The 15,920-nt window shown below is 40.5% G+C and overlaps 1 protein-coding gene across 7 annotated transcripts in view; it reads left to right on the top strand.

Annotated features, from left to right (window-relative positions):
- The window catches only part of fhl3a (four and a half LIM domains 3a), a 122,947-nt gene that overhangs the window by 81,659 nt on the left and 25,368 nt on the right, over positions 1-15,920 (top strand). For 3 of the 7 annotated variants that reach the window (XM_059954427.1, XM_059954425.1, XM_059954420.1), the window contains exon 2: positions 15,378-15,552. In XM_059954427.1, the coding sequence (XP_059810410.1) occupies positions 15,397-15,552 (156 nt within the window). In that variant the 5' untranslated portion in view covers positions 15,378-15,396. The other 4 variants (XM_059954422.1, XM_059954424.1, XM_059954423.1 and 1 more) reach the window with 4 other exon arrangements.

Genomic DNA, 15,920 nt, shown 5'->3' with positions numbered 1-15,920 from the left:
CAGGGTAGTGGATTGACTGCAACAGTTGAAGAGCTGGGATTGGCAGGAACCCAAATCAAAACAGGAAACTCATTGTCTGTTCATTCATATGTTTCAACCTTGGCCCAAAGCTCACATCATTTCTATATAAGTCAGTTTCTTTCTGCAGGAAGGGAGAAAACTTTGCAACAACGGGTTTCCAGACCACAATTTTCACGGCCATGTATGTATTCTTTCTCTGCTGTGTAAGTATTGTTTGGTGTGTACCATTAGCCATTATTATCACCGATCTGTACAAGTCCTCAATTGGTTTCAGGGGTCCTTTATTGTAAAAAAAACTTCAAAACTGACATTTGTGAGGAACATCTGATTTTATCTGTGAAAAGTCTGCATTTTCGCTTGAATTCTTAAGAACTATCAAAGGAGAAGAGTCAATATTTTCCACAGAGGTTTATGGTGACACTGCAGAACGATACTGTTCCTCTTGTAATCTGCTGGCTGTCACATTCCTCAATGGAAATAAGCTCCTCTGGTCCACAGACAGCAATTTACATCCCCTGTAAATACTGCCATCCCCAGGACCTTCTTTAAAAATCCAGGCAATGGCCAGCAGGTGCTGCATGTATTAGAAGTGTGAAATAAGCCAAGATGCGTCAAGGGTTAACTAGTTCTGATAGAACACATTTTTCCGTCCCACTGGTCACATGGAGCATCTCATGACTGTCAGCAGTTGGTCTCTGGAGTAACTGAGTACTCTCTGTGTTGTGTTCTTTGGGTCTAGCTATCACTGCAGTTGGCTGTTGAAGGGGAAATTGGTTGATTTCCCACTTTTGATAGCGGCCTCTAGCAGAGGTTACATTTTATAGGTTTGGTCTGTTTGTGATTCTCTTGGTGATACACGAGAATTAATGTATAATCACAATAACAAAAAGCAACCGTACCTCTCCAAGACTCATTAGCATTGCAAGAAATTCTGAAGCTGAAAACAAAAATGCTGGGGATATTTTTATAGATTTATCTTGAGGAAAGGTTACAAATATTCCTGTTGTTAGGTGAAATGTGTTTGAATCCTGCCTACGCTGAAAGAATTGTTGTCTAAGCTAATATAAAGTTTGCCTTTGATAACTAGGGAAACGTTCAAGTGGAGTACAGAACCTGGAGATCTGTGAAGGGGCTTTAACTTAAGGCCATGTAGTATGTAGATTTTTTTGTGAATAAGTAACTGTCAAACAGCAATTTAGATTCGAAGTCATGATAATGAAACTGTTTACAAATATTGTGCGATCCAGATGTATGCATTATAAAATTATCTAACTCAGCTAATTACACTGGAAATTCACATTGTGTGTTTGGGTTCCAATCCAGCAAAGCCAGATAACATCGATTTCTCTTGGTAGTAACTGTCTGGGATTTTTAGCTGTAACATCTAGGGATATACTAAGTTGGACACAGAAGTCCATAGTTAAAGGAGTTGGGCAAGGAAAATCTACTTCCCTTTTAAATTTATGACAAGGAAAGATTGAATAGGTTTTGACTTTATTCCTTGGCATGTAGAAAATTGAGGGGAATTTTGATAGAGGTATACAAGATTATGAGGGGTACAGATGGGGTAAATGCAAGCAGCCTTATTTTCCACTGAGGTTAAGTGGAACTACAATGAGAGGTCATGGGTTAATGGTGAAAGGTGAAAAGTTTAAGGGGAACAGGAGGGGAAACTTCTTCATCCAGAGGGTCATGGCAGTGTGGAATGAGCTGCCAGTACATGTGGTGCGTGCAAGGTCAATTTCAACATTTAAGAGAAGTTTGGATAAGTACATAGATGCTAAGGGTGTGGAGGGCTATGGGACTAGGCACTTTAAAAGCTTTGGCATGGACTGGATGGGCTGAGGGGCCTGTTTCTGTGCTTTATTTTTCTATGACTCTGTGAAATCTGTCAGGGTGCGTATATTGATGATTCTCCAGGTTGTAAAGTTGGAAAAAAAACTTCAATTTATATATCATTTTTAAACAATCCAAAGAAATCCTAAAACTTTTCAGCCAATTAAGTACTTGATAAATTAAGTCATGCTTTTAACTTAGCAAACACTTAGGAACATTGCACATTAATTCCAAGGTCCAAAGATGTTAAGGAATTTGAAATTTGTGCCTGTACCACTAGAGTCTATAGATTCAGGTCCTAAACCAATTGAGTATAACATTTAGACTGGCTCTCCAGAGCAGTACAACATGCTATGCTTTAAATGAAGCTGTCATTTATGTGAAGCTCCTAAGAAACCCCTTTTATTACATCTCATTAGAAGTTTAACAGCTACAGTACTACTTTGAAGAAATAATCAATTGAACAGAATTGAATATTGAACAGAAACTATTCTTGCAATATTTATCCTTGAAACTCATAGTCAAATAGTTCTAAATCTGATGATGCTGAAAACATCCAGCACATCACACAGCATCTGGGTAACGTGTTAGAGTTTGAACACTTACAAGTACATGGTCAACTGAAACCAAGGCCATTCATGTTAACTGTGCACAGACACAGCAGTGCAGTATTTACTTACTGCCTGTTATGCTGCTGGTGTTTAGGGCATCAGCGAAGGTCCTCCAGCTCTGGTGGTGTTCAGGGTTTCCTTCATCGTTTCAGCAGCCTGCTTGCAGTTTTCACTACTGTCAGTTATCCAAGTCCCAGGTGGAGACTCAAGAACACCGTCGCACTCAGATGTAGAAAGATGCTTCATTGCTGTTTCCATAACAACTTTGTCTTACCAGTCAGGGTCGTTGGCCCTGAGCTGAACCCCCGTCCACCTGGAGGACTGGTGGACCACTCTTAGTCTGCCCTCTACCCTTTGACCTGTTTGGCATGGGTGAATCTACCATACCATAGAGCCCTGACTCCAGCCAGAATAGCTCTCTGATCACTGAGGCATGCAGGCCTCCAAACCCAAAGACAAGGCTGTCATCCTCTTATGGGTGTAGTACAGTAGCACAGCAGTTTTTAATCACACTCCTACTGTTAAATTGCACTGGGCATCACTTGGCTGAGGCGGTTTGAGCACCACACTTTAGAAGTAATAATTTTCTGTAAAGAACACTGCAAATTCTGAGCTGAGAAAGATACAACATAAATGCAAGTCCTTCTCTGGCTGGTGCTATTGGGCCAATTCTCCGCACTGACCTGTTTTGTCCATTTGAAGCCCGATTGAGATGCAAAAATAAAGAGAAGAGCAACCTGCCCCTCTGTATAACTACAAAGTTCAAAGTTATAAACACAAAATTCTGGAGGAACTCAGCAGGTCAGGCAGCATCTATGGGAATGAATAAACAGTCAATGTTTCAGGCCAAGATTCTTCTGCAGGACTGAGAAGAAAAAGGGGGAAGATGCCAGAATAGTAAGGTGGGGGTAGGGGAAGGAGGCTCACTGGAAGGTGATGGGTGCGGTCAGGTGGGTGGAAAAGGTCAAAGGCTGGAGAAGAAGGAGTCAGATAGGACCAGGCAGTGGACAATAGGCAAAAAGGAAGGAGAAGGGGATCTGGGGGGAAGTAATAGGCAGGTGTGAAGAGGTAAAATGTCAGAATGAGGAATTAAGGGGGAGGGGAAAAATTTGTTTACCAGAAGGAGAAATCAATGTTCATACCATCAGGTTGGAGGCTTCCAAGATGGAATATAAGGTGTAAAGAGGAGGCATAATAGCTAGACAAAAACCAGTAAAAGATATAACCACAACTATGTTAGTTTATGGGTTCACAATTTGTCCAGCAAAGTCAGAGAAAATTGCAATGGAATACATAATGCTTTCTTGTTCCATAATTGTAAGGAAGGGAAAACAGCAAAGGCTATGACAGGCCGGGATAAGAAGAGCAGAGGTTTAAGGGACCTCAAGTGGGTCTACACAACTTTTTAGCAAAGCTGCATCTCACAGTGTTACCATGCACTAAACCATCATCTTTCACAATGGAGGATATCCATAAGGAACAGTGACCAGTGTCACCAAGTACCTAGTTTCGCATCCAGGATTCTGCCTTCTGCCACCACTCTACGTCCGCTTTCAAAACTAATCTCAGTAGAAACCACGCTTTAGCTTATTCACAAATATCTTAGGATCTTATTTGGATACTACTTAGGGATTGTAGTAGGGAGAGTGAGCAAACTGAAGTCATATTTGGAAGAAGCTAAAGAGAAGACTTTATGAAATTTCTTCTTGTCAATGCTGCTTACACGCAGTAATTAAGTTGAAAGTGAATGGTCTCTTCTTTAGCAGAGCTTAACTTATTTTTTTGCCCTCCAATAACAACTGTGCTTCTTCATTATGGCTTTAATTTCTGCTGTCTTGTATAAGGCATGAAGTCTTCTCTGATTTTTTGATAAAGGATAATCACAGCTGGTTTGAGTTAGTGGGATTTTTGCCTTGCAAGTTCCACTTACAGGAAGAGAAGCTGCAGTAGTATTTAAGGTTTTGCGCGGAGTGTTGTTGTGTGTCTTGCAGCAGAAGGGAATGGGCAATTGCTTGCTGAACTTCAATTGTGCTGTCAAAAGCTTTGGTGTCCACAAAATGCTGAACAGTGAGAAGGTTAAATTGAGAAAGTGAATGCATTGAAGAGTGAAGTCTTCCGTTTGAGTCTGTCAGTCTTATGAACCTTAATGATACTGTAGATACAATGATGATTGATATATGGCAATCATGTATCCTTTGAAACTTTTACCTCCAATAGCTTTAGTTAAGTTTCAGACATTTTGGGTGCCTGGTGCATATATGAAATCCCAAGTGTTGTTAATTGTTCACTGAGCCCTCTTCAGTCTTGCATGCTAAAATTCAAAGTGCAATTTATTATCAGAGTACATATATGTCAGCACATACAACGCTGAGATTCTTTTTTCTGTGGTCATACTCAGCAAATCTATAGAACAGTAACTATAACAGGATCTATGGAAGATCAAGTAGAGCATAGAAGCAAATGCAAATTAAAATAAATAGCAAGAACATGAAATAACAAGATAAGGAATCCTTAAAGTGAGATCATTGGTTGTGGGAACATCTTTACAGGTAAGTTTAGTTATCCTCTTTTGTTCAAGAGCCCAATAGTTGAGGGGTTGTAACTGCTCTCGAACCTGGTGGTGCGAGTCCTGAGGGTCTTGTTGGCAGCACTGAGGAAAAAGCATGGCCTGGGTGGTGAGGATCTTTGATGGGTGCTGCTTTCCTACAACAGCTAGTTGACGAGCTGGGACTTCTGTCAATAATAGGACACTGTGCCTTGTCACTGACCCAATGCAATAAGTGCTGTCATACCTTTTACAGTATTCTGAACTTCCATTGTTGTCCCAATCTTAAGTGATAGTATCATTTTACTGTTTACTCATGGGAATTCTAGTGTACCAGCTACCTCTTATTCACAGCCATTACACAGAACTGCTTCTATAAGCAAATCAGTGAATTATAAAGTGCAATTCCAATGTAAATGTTTTCCAGTGATATTGCATTAAATGCATTCCCTTCATAGTTAATGCTAGCAAGGGGTGGACACTGTTTCAAAATTAATGTTATAAATTGGATTTTGGTTTGTTTTGTTTGTATTGAATTGCTGAAGTATAATCCTCACAGCAAAGACTTTGAAATTGGTTGATCTTATCCCTGGTTTAGAGTAATGTGGTTGAAACAGAATATTTCTAGACAAATTTGCATTGCAATTATATGATTTTATAGCACAGTGCAGTAAAACAACAGGTTCCCACATTCCATTACCAATTGAGAAAATGCCGGCATACTTGTACAGTATTCATAAAAATGAAAAGTTTTTTTTGTATGTTGTTATTCTGCTAGTTCTGTTTGCTTACTTCCATCCCCTTGACCAATGACCCCTGAAAAGTTCCAAGTTCATTCTAAACTTCATTGCTGATTTGAAAAAAAAATGCAGCCACAACTATGCTGACTGCCTTCCCACATCTCTCTGAAGGCATCGTCTTTCTCAGTGATGCGCTTGTATCTTCTGTTATTACTGTGTATCATCTATACGCAGTATGATATTTACTCGAAGATAAAATGGCTATACTAAACAAGTCACTGTACACATTGCAAAGATTGATTTTATTTAAGCTCCCTTTTTATTTAAATCACTTTCTTTTTTTAAATTCATAGGATGTGGCTGAAGCTGGTGAGGCTAGCTTTTAATCCCAAACTTGAATTGCTCTTGAGATGATGATAGTGAGACAGTTTTTGAACAACTACAGTTAAATACTTATAGACAAAGACACTGTTGGGTAACTCAAACAGTAATCAAAACAAACTCATAGTTTATGTACTAGTACTGTTCGGGCATATTCTGGACTTAGGATATTAGCAAAATAATAACTTCAACTATCTTCAGCAACCAATCTTTAGACCTGAACGTGGAGTGTAGATTAAATTTAACATGCAGCTCTGGACAAAAGAATTGTGAACAGCAGTTAATTGAAAAAAGTTAGCATTGATACTTGGGTGTTTGGAATGTGGGTGTGAAGAAGGAGGAGTGGAAGTTGTATGTAATTCAAAGGAAGCACTGTAGACACATTGTAAATATAGAATCATCTGATATTTAGTATAGAAAATGTCATGTAATACTGGGTCGAACAGGCCTCTTCCTCTGAAAGGGTCTCAATATGACGCTGCTGCTCATTTTTGTGAATAAACCATTTCTCTATCCACTAGTTTCAGTCTCTCTCCAATGACTTTGTGTTTAGTTTCTTTTCCAATACTGCTGGTTAAGGTGCAACAAAGAAGGCACCGTGCTTTATTTCCAAATCAGGACTGTTTGACTACCAGGAGACTTGAAGTGAGATTCATCCCTTGCTCTTGCTGTCTTGACCTTCTGACTGGTAGAGGACGTGGATCTGAATGGTGTAGTCAATAACGCTATGGTTCATGCATCAGAACTCTATGACACAGGGCATACTTTAAAAACTATGTGATTTTTTTTCATTTTTATTCCACTACACAACTGTTTCAGAAGAAAATGCACTAGAAAGGCTAAAGCAGTGAATGCAAGGCAGATCAAGCGGCCAAGCAATGCAAGTGACTTATTGCAAGTAAGTGCCAACGGCCAACTGACCAATTCAATCAAAGTGCTGGAGGAATACAGTAAGGTCAGGCAGCATCTATCAAGAAAAACATGTACTTGACATTTTGGATCAAGACCCTTTGCCCCAATGAAGGGTCTTGGCCCAAAACGTCAACTGTTTATTCCTCTCCGTAGGTGCGTCCTGATCTGCTGAACTCCTCCAGCATTTTGTGCATGTATGTTGCTCAGGATTTCGAGCATCTACAGAACCTCTTGTATTTACATCTTAACTTGTTCTCTTTTTCTATTATACTAACCAGACAAGAACATTTTGCTCCTCTTTCTGTTGGGCTGTCCACAACCTGATGCTGTAACTGCCTCATACCTACAACATGATCTTTGGTGATCACAACTGACCCAACTTCATGATTTAATGACAAATGGTGTTTAAAAATGGACAAATTGGAACCTTGAGCAAACACAGGAAATGCCATTGCATCTGCTTTGTTTGGTAAATGCTATTACCTCTACCAGTATGTGGCAGGGAGACAAGAAGATGTTAAAAGAGGCATTCATTCTCAGGGGAACATTGAATCATTGAGGCAAAACTGTCTGCATAGTCCAAATAAGCCTTCGAGCTTTATCACAGCCTGCGGCTAGAACAATAGCTGGTGTTTTATCAAATTAAGCCAAGGTCTTATGCACTGAGAAAGGATTTTGGCAGTGACTACTTCACTCTATCAATTCACAATGATGAGAGGAAGTTTGATTTGGAAGCCGATGATGATGAAATAACACTTGATCCTTGCTCAGCAGAGCGGAAGCCCAGCAGTGCTACAGCAAACTAATTCTACTGTTTGTGGAATTGAACCTTGCACCTTCTGGCTGCTCTGCTTCACAGGGATGAATCTAAAACCACTAACAAGCAGCAGTGCAAGAGTCTGAATGCTTAGAACCACTATTTCCATTCTCCAAGGGTATCGTCCCATCATGGAAGTACCTACTTGTAGAATCATTAATCTGCACGCAAGTAAAGCCTTTCTTTAGCCAGAGAGTGGTGGATCTACGGAATTCATTGCCATGGAAGGCTGTGGAGGCCAAGTCATTGGATTTATTTAAATCAGGAGTTGACAAATTCTTGATAGTAAGAGTGTGAAAGCTTGCTTGGAGAAGTCAGAAGAATATGGTTGAGAGGGAAAGTAAGCCAGCCATGATGGAATGGTGGAGTAGACTCGATGGGCCGAATGGACTAATTCTGCTTTGATGTCTTCTGGTTATATAATCTAAAGAATGATGTGTACTCACTACAATTGCGCTGAATATTTTTGTTGATATTTGCTCTTCTCTCACAAGGCTAGAAAAATACAATAATTTTAAACCCACATGTATGAATATTTTGTGTAACTCTTATGATTACATTTTAAATAGTGGCCCTCAATTTATTTTCAGTCAATCCTTAATTGTTATGATGTTGTCTCTCAAAGTTCAAAGTAAATTTATTATCAAGTTTACATATATTCAACCTTAAGATTCATCTTCTCATGGGGAATACACAATAAATCCATAATGGAATAACAGCTATAATGAAATTAATGAAAGACCATACCAGCTTGGACATTCTACCAGTGTGTAAAAGACGAAACACAAAAGAAAGAAATAATAATGATAAATAAATAAACAATAAATACTGAGAAAATGGGATGAAGAGCCCTTGAAAGTGAGTCCATAAGCTGTGGGAACAGGTCAATGATGGGTCAAGTGCAGTTAACCCTTTTAGTTCAAGAGCTGTATGGTTGAGGGGTAGTAACGGTTGTTGAACCTGGTGAAGTGAGTCCAAGCACAATGCAAGAAGTTTTATGCTAACCATTTGGATGCCTGTAAAATAGGGAATTCTCAAATGAGAGATAGTCCCTCGTACTTTTTGAACCAAGTTTTTTTTTTAATAGATTGCGTCATCTATTTTCACCTGGATTCAGGTCTCTCCAGCTGAAACAGGTGTGTGCCTTTGGGCAGCAACAAAAGCAGCACGAGAGACTTTGGTGCCTTTCCCTGAGGCAGATGCAGCTGCTCCTGCCTGGTTCCTCCCACCTGGGGCAGGTCAAGTTGGAAAATGGATCGAAAAGACTAAATATAAAGAACCTCTCTCACTAGGTATGCCTGAGCATTAAAGCACATGCTTTTCAGTGGCCACTTGATTCCGTGCCTTATGAACCTAATAGAGTGGCCACTGAACGTATGTATATTTGTGGTCTTCTGCTGCTGGAGCCCATCCACTTCCAGGTATGACACGTGTGTTCAGTGCCATTTTTCTGCACACCTCTGTTGTAACGTGTTTTTTTTTAGTTATCGTCTATCAGCTTGAGCCAGTCTGGACATTCTCCTCTGACCTCTCTCAGAAGCAAGGCGTTTTCGCCCACAAAACTGCCCCTCACTGGATGGATTTTGTCTTTCGCACCATTCTCTGTAAATTCTAGGCACCCAGGAGATCAGCAGTTCTGAGGTAATCAAACCATCCTATCTGGCACCAACAATCATTCACGGTCAAAGTCACTTAGATCACGTTTCTTGCTCATCCTGATGTTTGGTCTGAACAGCAACTGAACAGCTTGACCACATCTGCAAGCCTTTATGGAGTGTGTTGCTGGCACATGATTGGCTCATTAGATATTTGGTGAAGAAGCAGCTGTACAGGTGTAAATTATAAAGCGGCCACTGAGTATGTGTCTTGTTGAAGAAGTTGTTTTGAGTTATTGCACTCAGCAATACCAATATCCTCTTGTGTTTAATGGGATTAGTTTAGATGGGTGATTAATGGTCAGCACAGACTTGATGGGCTGTAGGATCTTTTCCTGTACTGTATTGCTCTGACTCAATGTCACAGGACCCCACCATTCTCACAGTTCCAGCTCCCTAACCACAGAACCACTCAGAAATGACAGTAAATGGTAACTCCCACTTCAAATGCTCGATGGAACAACTCAAACGTGCTCCAGGTCTTCTCTGGCTCCTCACAAACACTTGCTCATCTTATTACATCAACTAATTGAATTGTCATAACCTGGAATGCGTTCTTGTGAGGTTATGATTCAACATGTTTTGCATGATTTTAAGCAGTAATTATACATGAATTCTAATTTCAGTAGCCTCTCCAGCTGTAGATCCAATCTTCCCCCTCTCTTTGAGATGGAGAAGAATGCTGTCTTCCTTTTTATTTAAACAGCTGGAAGTTTCAAGGTCAGTAAAGCAAATGACAAGTTGTCTTTAAAATGTAAACATTTTGGAGCCAACGTGCTTGCTATCAGCTGCCACTCTGTCAGTGGAGATTTGGGATAGCTGTTGACCACCATTGGAACACTCGGGTTACAAATTTGAATACATATCAAACAAGGCTTGTTCTCCCTCCTGCAGTTTTGGCTCCATCAGCGGGGCAGTTCTAGAGGTGACAGACTTCACTTGACATTTCATGCCTGTGCCAAGTCAGTGAGTGCTGGCTGGCACAGAGTTAGAGCTACAGCTGTTGGCTTGGCAAAGGTCACGGGGATCAAGATCAGAACCTGGAAGAAAGGATGAAAGTGCACTATTTTTTTTTCAATTTAACCTCACTTGTCTTTAGCACTGCCCCGACCTCAAAGCTAAGAAAGTTGTCTGAAGGTTCACAAGAGTTTGGACAGGATAGGTAACGGAGAAAATGATTCCACTGGCAGAAACCTGAGGCCACGATTCAAAGTTAGCTTCCCTGGAAGGGAGATGTGCAGCTTCACTTCTCCCACAGGGTGTGGTTTGTTTTCGATCGATCTCTCACCCTCGTTACAAGGATGGTGGATCTAGATTCAACAGTAACTTTCACAGGGGAAGTGACGCACAACTCAAAATGGAAGTGGTTCAGGAGGCTGGGACTAATTAGATCGTTCTATCAAAAAAAAGCCGTCACAGACCTTATGGGCTGCTACTACCAGTATATATCTATTAGCACGTTTGTGGAAGCACCTGGCACTAAGATTGCTTCAGGATGGTCGGTCCATTCCTTGTACAAACATAAATCTAAGGATGATTTTAACAATAGACAAATGGTTAGACTAGATAATGGAATTTTTTGGGCCTAATTTAGACTGTGATCAGATTTTTTTCCACAATAGCCGTAGGTTAGAGAGTTGTTTCCTTTGCATCCTTCCCCTGAACAACAGAGTTTTCAGATCGATAATACTCTGAATCCTCGGCAAGATGACGCTGTTGGTATACATCGGTGTTCTGTGGGCTGCTCGCAAAAGGACTAGCTATTCTTACTAAATATACTTCTGGACTACAGTCACTGCAATCCACACGCAGCTTATAATTTTCCTTTGGCGGTTGTGCATTTGAACTGTCAGAACAGTCTGTCGTTTTTGCGGTCTCTTGAAGGATTCAGCAAATTGAAACTTTGAGGATGCAGGTACACTCCCACCACCCCCCCCCCACTCCACCCCCGGACTGGTACGTCAGGGTCGGAGAGCGAGAAATGAAATAATGTTCAGCCAATTTAATCGCCAAGCCAGATTAAAAAATTTTAAGGCGTCGCGGGCGGAGATCGAGCCGGCGTTCAGCTCACTTCTCCGTGTCAGCCAAAACCCCCATCCCTTCTTCCTGGGTCTGACCCAGACTCTCTCTTTCCTAGCTGCTACCTTCAGGCGAGTGGTGCAGGAACCTCGGATCCACACTGCCACGCTCAGAAGTAATCCTTGCCCTGTGGCTTTCGGCCTCCTGGGCCGGCTTCACTTGGCTCACAGATAAACATACTCCGTTGCTATGGATTCATTTTCAAAGACTTTCGGGGTTCATGTTCTGTGTGTTACTTATTCATTGTTCGCATGATTTGTTCTGTTTTTAACACATTGGATGTTTGTCAGTCTTCGTTGAGTGGTTTTGCTTTGTAGATTCTATTGTGCTTCTTTGTATGTGGCCGCCTGTAAGAAGATGAATATCAAGGCTCTATATGGTCTACATACTTCAATAATGCATTTACTTTTATCTTTGACTTGTCATAACTTGAGGAGGCTAGGAGGCTACTTTTAAAGGTAGGTATCTTTGATGGTTTTCTGTAGCTTATTCAGTGAAGAGGCACTATCCACATTCATTCAGTTCGAGCTCAGAACATGAATTCCATTTGCAAACTGTGACGTCTGCACTATGGTTCAAATGCTCTGCTGCTTTCCTGAGCTGGGAATGCTAATACTCAATCTAAGGCTTGTTCCAACATAAAGATCGAATGCATAGCTAAAATCTGACACATGTAAAATTCACGAAACAGTTGTAATCAATCAAAAGTCAGTTACTCAAGTGAAGGGTTTGGGCGACAGGGGGGGAATGGAATGAAGTGTATTGAAAGAGACATGTTTTTGCAGGCTTAATTCCTTCAGTGAATCTAAGTGTCCAAATTTAATTTAAAAGAGGCACAACATGTGGAAACATATTACCCAGTCAGATTACACCTTTACCACAGTGGTTGGTGTAAAAGGTAATTCAAATCTAATGCATGTACTTCTCCCAGTCTTCACCAGTCCTGACGAAGGGTCTTGGCCCGAAACATCGACAGTGCTTCTCCTTATAGATGCTGCCTGGCCTGCTGTGTTCCACCAGCAATTTGTGTGTGTTGCTTGAATTTCCAGCATCTACAGATTTCCTCGTGTTTGCTGTTTTAATCGACCACTTAACTGAAAGCTTAACATAAAGAGCTTTTTCTTGACCCCAAATTTTAAAATAACTGTCAGTTCAAAATAAAACAAGCAATTATATTGGGTTTTCACGATGTCGCTAAGTGCTTAACAAACAGAGAAGTAGTTTAGAAATGAAGTTACTTCTGTATTTTTGCAAAAGTGACAATCAATTTGCGCACAGCAAGCTCCTACAACTAGCAATGTGATAATGATCAGTATTCTGGATTTCCTTCAGTGAAAGTGGTTGAACATTAAATATCAGCTAGAGTGCAGAAATAACTTTCCTGTTGTTTTTTGTAAAATATACCATGGAAAACGTCATATCCAACAGAGAGAGAGAGAGCAGAATAAATGACAACTCCTCTGTAAATTAGTACCTCCCACAGCCAGGAATTCTTTCATTTTTGTATGGGTAGAAGTGGGATTGAACTCACAATCCCCTGCTCAGAAAGAACAGTGCTACTGATTGAACCATAAGTGTGATTCACTTCCTTTAAACCCATCAATGTGTTCACTTGGACATAAAGGGATGGTAATTTGAATTAATAATGAGCTACCTTAATGGCCCATGTGTTGCATATTCTGATGATAAGTCATCTTCCTGCCTAAACGAGTCTTTTAACTGGCATACGGTGTGAGAGAGTTGTAGAATGCTGTGCACACTAGCCTGTCAGTGTTAATCCTGTTGATAGCGTGGATACTTGTTGGAATCACCTCGTAAGTTCTAATTTTATTTTCTTCATGTTTTTTTTCATGCTGCCTCTAGCAATGTGACAACGTTAGCTTAACCACAGCTTGTTTCGTTCAAGAAAGTTGTGAGTTGGGATGCATTGTTTGCTGGAGTTTTACATGCTCGATGCAGCTTCAGCAATAAGAATTCTGCAAGCGTGGAGTGTTTCAAAGTCAGCCTTTAGAGGTTTAGATAACAACGAGGTGGTTGGCTTTAACCATCTGTTGTAAAAATGACAAAGTTTTCCACGATTAACTGCATGAATGTTCCTCTAATCATCTCAGTAGTTATATGTTAGTGTCTTGCAAGTAAAGCACAATAGATAATAGAGATCAGATTCATTTTCTAAATCCACAATACCATATTAAAAATCTGTAGACCTGCAGGTTCCCATTATTTAATCTGTGTTGAATATTGTACATTTGCTAAGTACTAATAGTAAAACAGGGATATATTCACTTTAGTGAGAACAGAAGTTTAAAATTAGGCAGTATGTTTTAGTCCATTTCAAAGAATACCTTTTCATCTTTTTATTATTCCCGTTCTTGCCTTTCATGTTCTAAATTGCTTATTGCAACTAATACTTCAAAGTGAATCTGAATGTTCATTTTTCTCTGACTGGTTTTTGCTAGCTTTACTGCTATTCACTCAGTATGAGGTGAGGTGAGGTGTGCCTGTTTTTTTTTGATTCTCCACGCTTTCCTGTCTTGATCTGTTTTAATGACAACAGTTAGCTCGGTAAATGAAGGCACCAGTGTCACATGTAGCTGAGCTGTCTGCGTATCAAACCATTAACACCCAGTTTGAACTGGGGTTCATGGGTTCTTGATATGGAGCCCAGCGCTCCATGTGGCATAAGAGGGAAGAACTAAGTAATGACCTGGAAATTCGATTGCACCACTCTTTCCTTATTCCGGCAAACTCCCCCAAAGTGAGAAAGCATTTTGGACGGAGGTGAAATTCTGTGTAATTTGGCATCTTTCCAGAAATTTAACCAGGCATTTTCAGTTGTTTTCTCGTGTTTTTGGTTCTGCTGATGTCTTCAGTGGGTTCCATATTCAAACTTGATACATTACTGCCACTCATTTTACCCATCTGGTGATCTTTACGGCTAAGTACAAGCAAGGCACTGGGTATATTTAACGTGGAGTTTGATAGGTTCTTGATTATTAAGGGTGCCAAGGTCCTGGGGAGGAGGAAGGAGAACGGGGTTGAGGGGGATAATTTTCCAGCCACTGTGTGTAAGAAGTTTGTACATTCTCCCCATGACCTTCCGGGTTTCCTCCGGGTTCTCCAGTTGCCTCCCATATTCCATAGACCTACCAGCCGGTAGGTTAATTGGTCATTATAAATTGTGCCATGATTAAGCTTGGTTTAACTTGGGAGATTGCTGGTTGGCACAGTTCAAAGGGCCTATTCCACACTGTATCTCATTAATTACATAAATCAGCCATGATGGAATGAGGGAACAGACTTGATGGGCTGAATAGCCTAATTCTGCTCATCTATCTTATGGTCTTATGTGCATCAGGAAGTCACAGAGGAGTTATCTCTCTGCTATCTTTTCTGGTTGAATTGTCTGGCAAGACTTGTAGATTTGAATCAAATATAATCAGTGGCTATGTTGGCAAGTTGCCTGTGTGGAATTGTGTGCCAGCGTGAGTCATTGTCCTCAGGGACAAAAAAAAAGTTGTGTCAGGGCTGGGGAATGGACCAAGAGTTCACCACAGGTCTACGGATTCCATATCCCATTCCTCAAAATTTCCTATATATCCCTTTCAGGGTGGGAGGGGAAACGTTTAGAGTCATTTCCAGTCACTTTCCATGAACCTTGCCAACTACTGAAGAGCAACAGGCTTCCCACTTCTAGACGTTTGCTTGAGATAAACAAGCGGCGGCAACTGCATGCGCTGTTAGCAAGTAATATCTAAGCAAAGTCTTTTCTCTTCGCAGTGACGGCCGTCTGTAAAAGATGAGCGAACGCTTTGATTGCGACAACTGCAAAGAGTCGCTGTATGGCAGGAAATACATCCTATCTGAAGACAGCCCCTACTGCATCCCATGCTATGACACCTTGTTTGCAAATACCTGTGATGAGTGTAAAGAGCTGATTGGCCATGAAGCTAGAGTAAGTACTTGCATTTAATTAAAAATTTTCTTTACTGTTGATGCACTCTTCTCATCTACTAAATCTGTCATTCCAATTCTTATCGTTCCTTATTATTATTATTATTCTATTTTCTTTTGTATTTACCCAGTTTGTTGTCTTTTGCACATTGGTCATTTGCCTGCCCTGTTGGGTGCGGTCTTTCATTGTTTCTATTATGTTTCTTGGATGTGCTGAGTATGCCCACTGGATAAGGAATCTTAAGCTTGTAAAGGGTGACGAATTTGTACGCTGATCATAAACTTACTTTGAACTTTGAACACATATGCAGTTAAGCTACTTGGGAATTGTGTATAAATATTTCAGCTGAAGTTCAAAGCCCTCTTTCT

Source organism: Hypanus sabinus, chromosome 30 (assembly GCF_030144855.1).
Source record: "Hypanus sabinus isolate sHypSab1 chromosome 30, sHypSab1.hap1, whole genome shotgun sequence".
NCBI lineage: Eukaryota > Metazoa > Chordata > Chondrichthyes > Myliobatiformes > Dasyatidae > Hypanus > Hypanus sabinus.
This window is presented reverse-complemented; position numbering and strand designations above follow the sequence as displayed.